The sequence below is a fragment of the Phytophthora parasitica genome (assembly GCF_000247585.1).
Source record: "Phytophthora parasitica INRA-310 unplaced genomic scaffold supercont2.40, whole genome shotgun sequence".
In the NCBI taxonomy this organism is placed as follows: domain Eukaryota; phylum Oomycota; class Peronosporomycetes; order Peronosporales; family Peronosporaceae; genus Phytophthora; species Phytophthora nicotianae.
Window position 1 is genome coordinate 276,291 of NW_008649026.1, and position 611 is coordinate 276,901.

Sequence of the window (611 nt, forward strand, 5' to 3'; positions counted from 1 at the left end):
CTTTGCTAACTTGAATGCAATTGTAGGGCAATTGGCGGATATTCTGGTGGAACAATTGGGTATGAAGGAGGCGAACGAGATGTTCCGTACCTGGCTGGTGCATCTTCATGGTCTGCTACCCCCTGCCCCGGATGGAGATTGGCTCGAGTTCCGAGCTGCCGTTGTACACTTGCTACCGGAGTTCCGAGAGCTGTTCCTGTTACCTGTTCAAGGTGTTGAAGCCTCCCGGATGAAGACTAAACTCGAGCGTGAAACCAAAGGCCTCGTACATGCCTTCCTACAAACACGGAGACGCCATCTTTTATGCTCATAGATTTGTCATCAGACGTGGGGAGACATCAAGAGCATTTCGTCAAGCCGAAAGAAAAAAAATAGACTCTGTAAGCGAAAGGAAGACAGTGATGAAGAGCAGTAAGCACAACAAGTTACTTATGTTTTCCATGACGTTGTGTTGGCGGAATAGGCCCTCCTCACTACCATGTTAGTTAGCAACTGGGCAATGTTTTCCTCAGTGCGCGGGATCCCTCGGCACCAAGATACTTGGCGTGAACACCCTCGGCAATCCTTCGTGGTCGTAGCAAGAATGCACAGTGTTGCTTCGATGGAGGTTT

The 611-nt window shown here is 49.4% G+C and overlaps 1 protein-coding gene across 1 annotated transcript; it reads left to right on the forward strand.

Moving 5' to 3' along the window:
• Positions 1-61: 61 nt before the first annotated feature.
• Positions 62-415, forward strand: PPTG_23504 (hypothetical protein; the record flags this gene model as incomplete). The annotated part of the gene is made up of 2 exons (XM_008911073.1): positions 62-265; positions 326-415. The coding sequence occupies 2 exons, from the start codon at positions 62-64 to the stop codon at positions 413-415; spliced, it is 294 nt and encodes a 97-aa protein (XP_008909321.1).
• Positions 416-611: the final 196 nt, after the last annotated feature.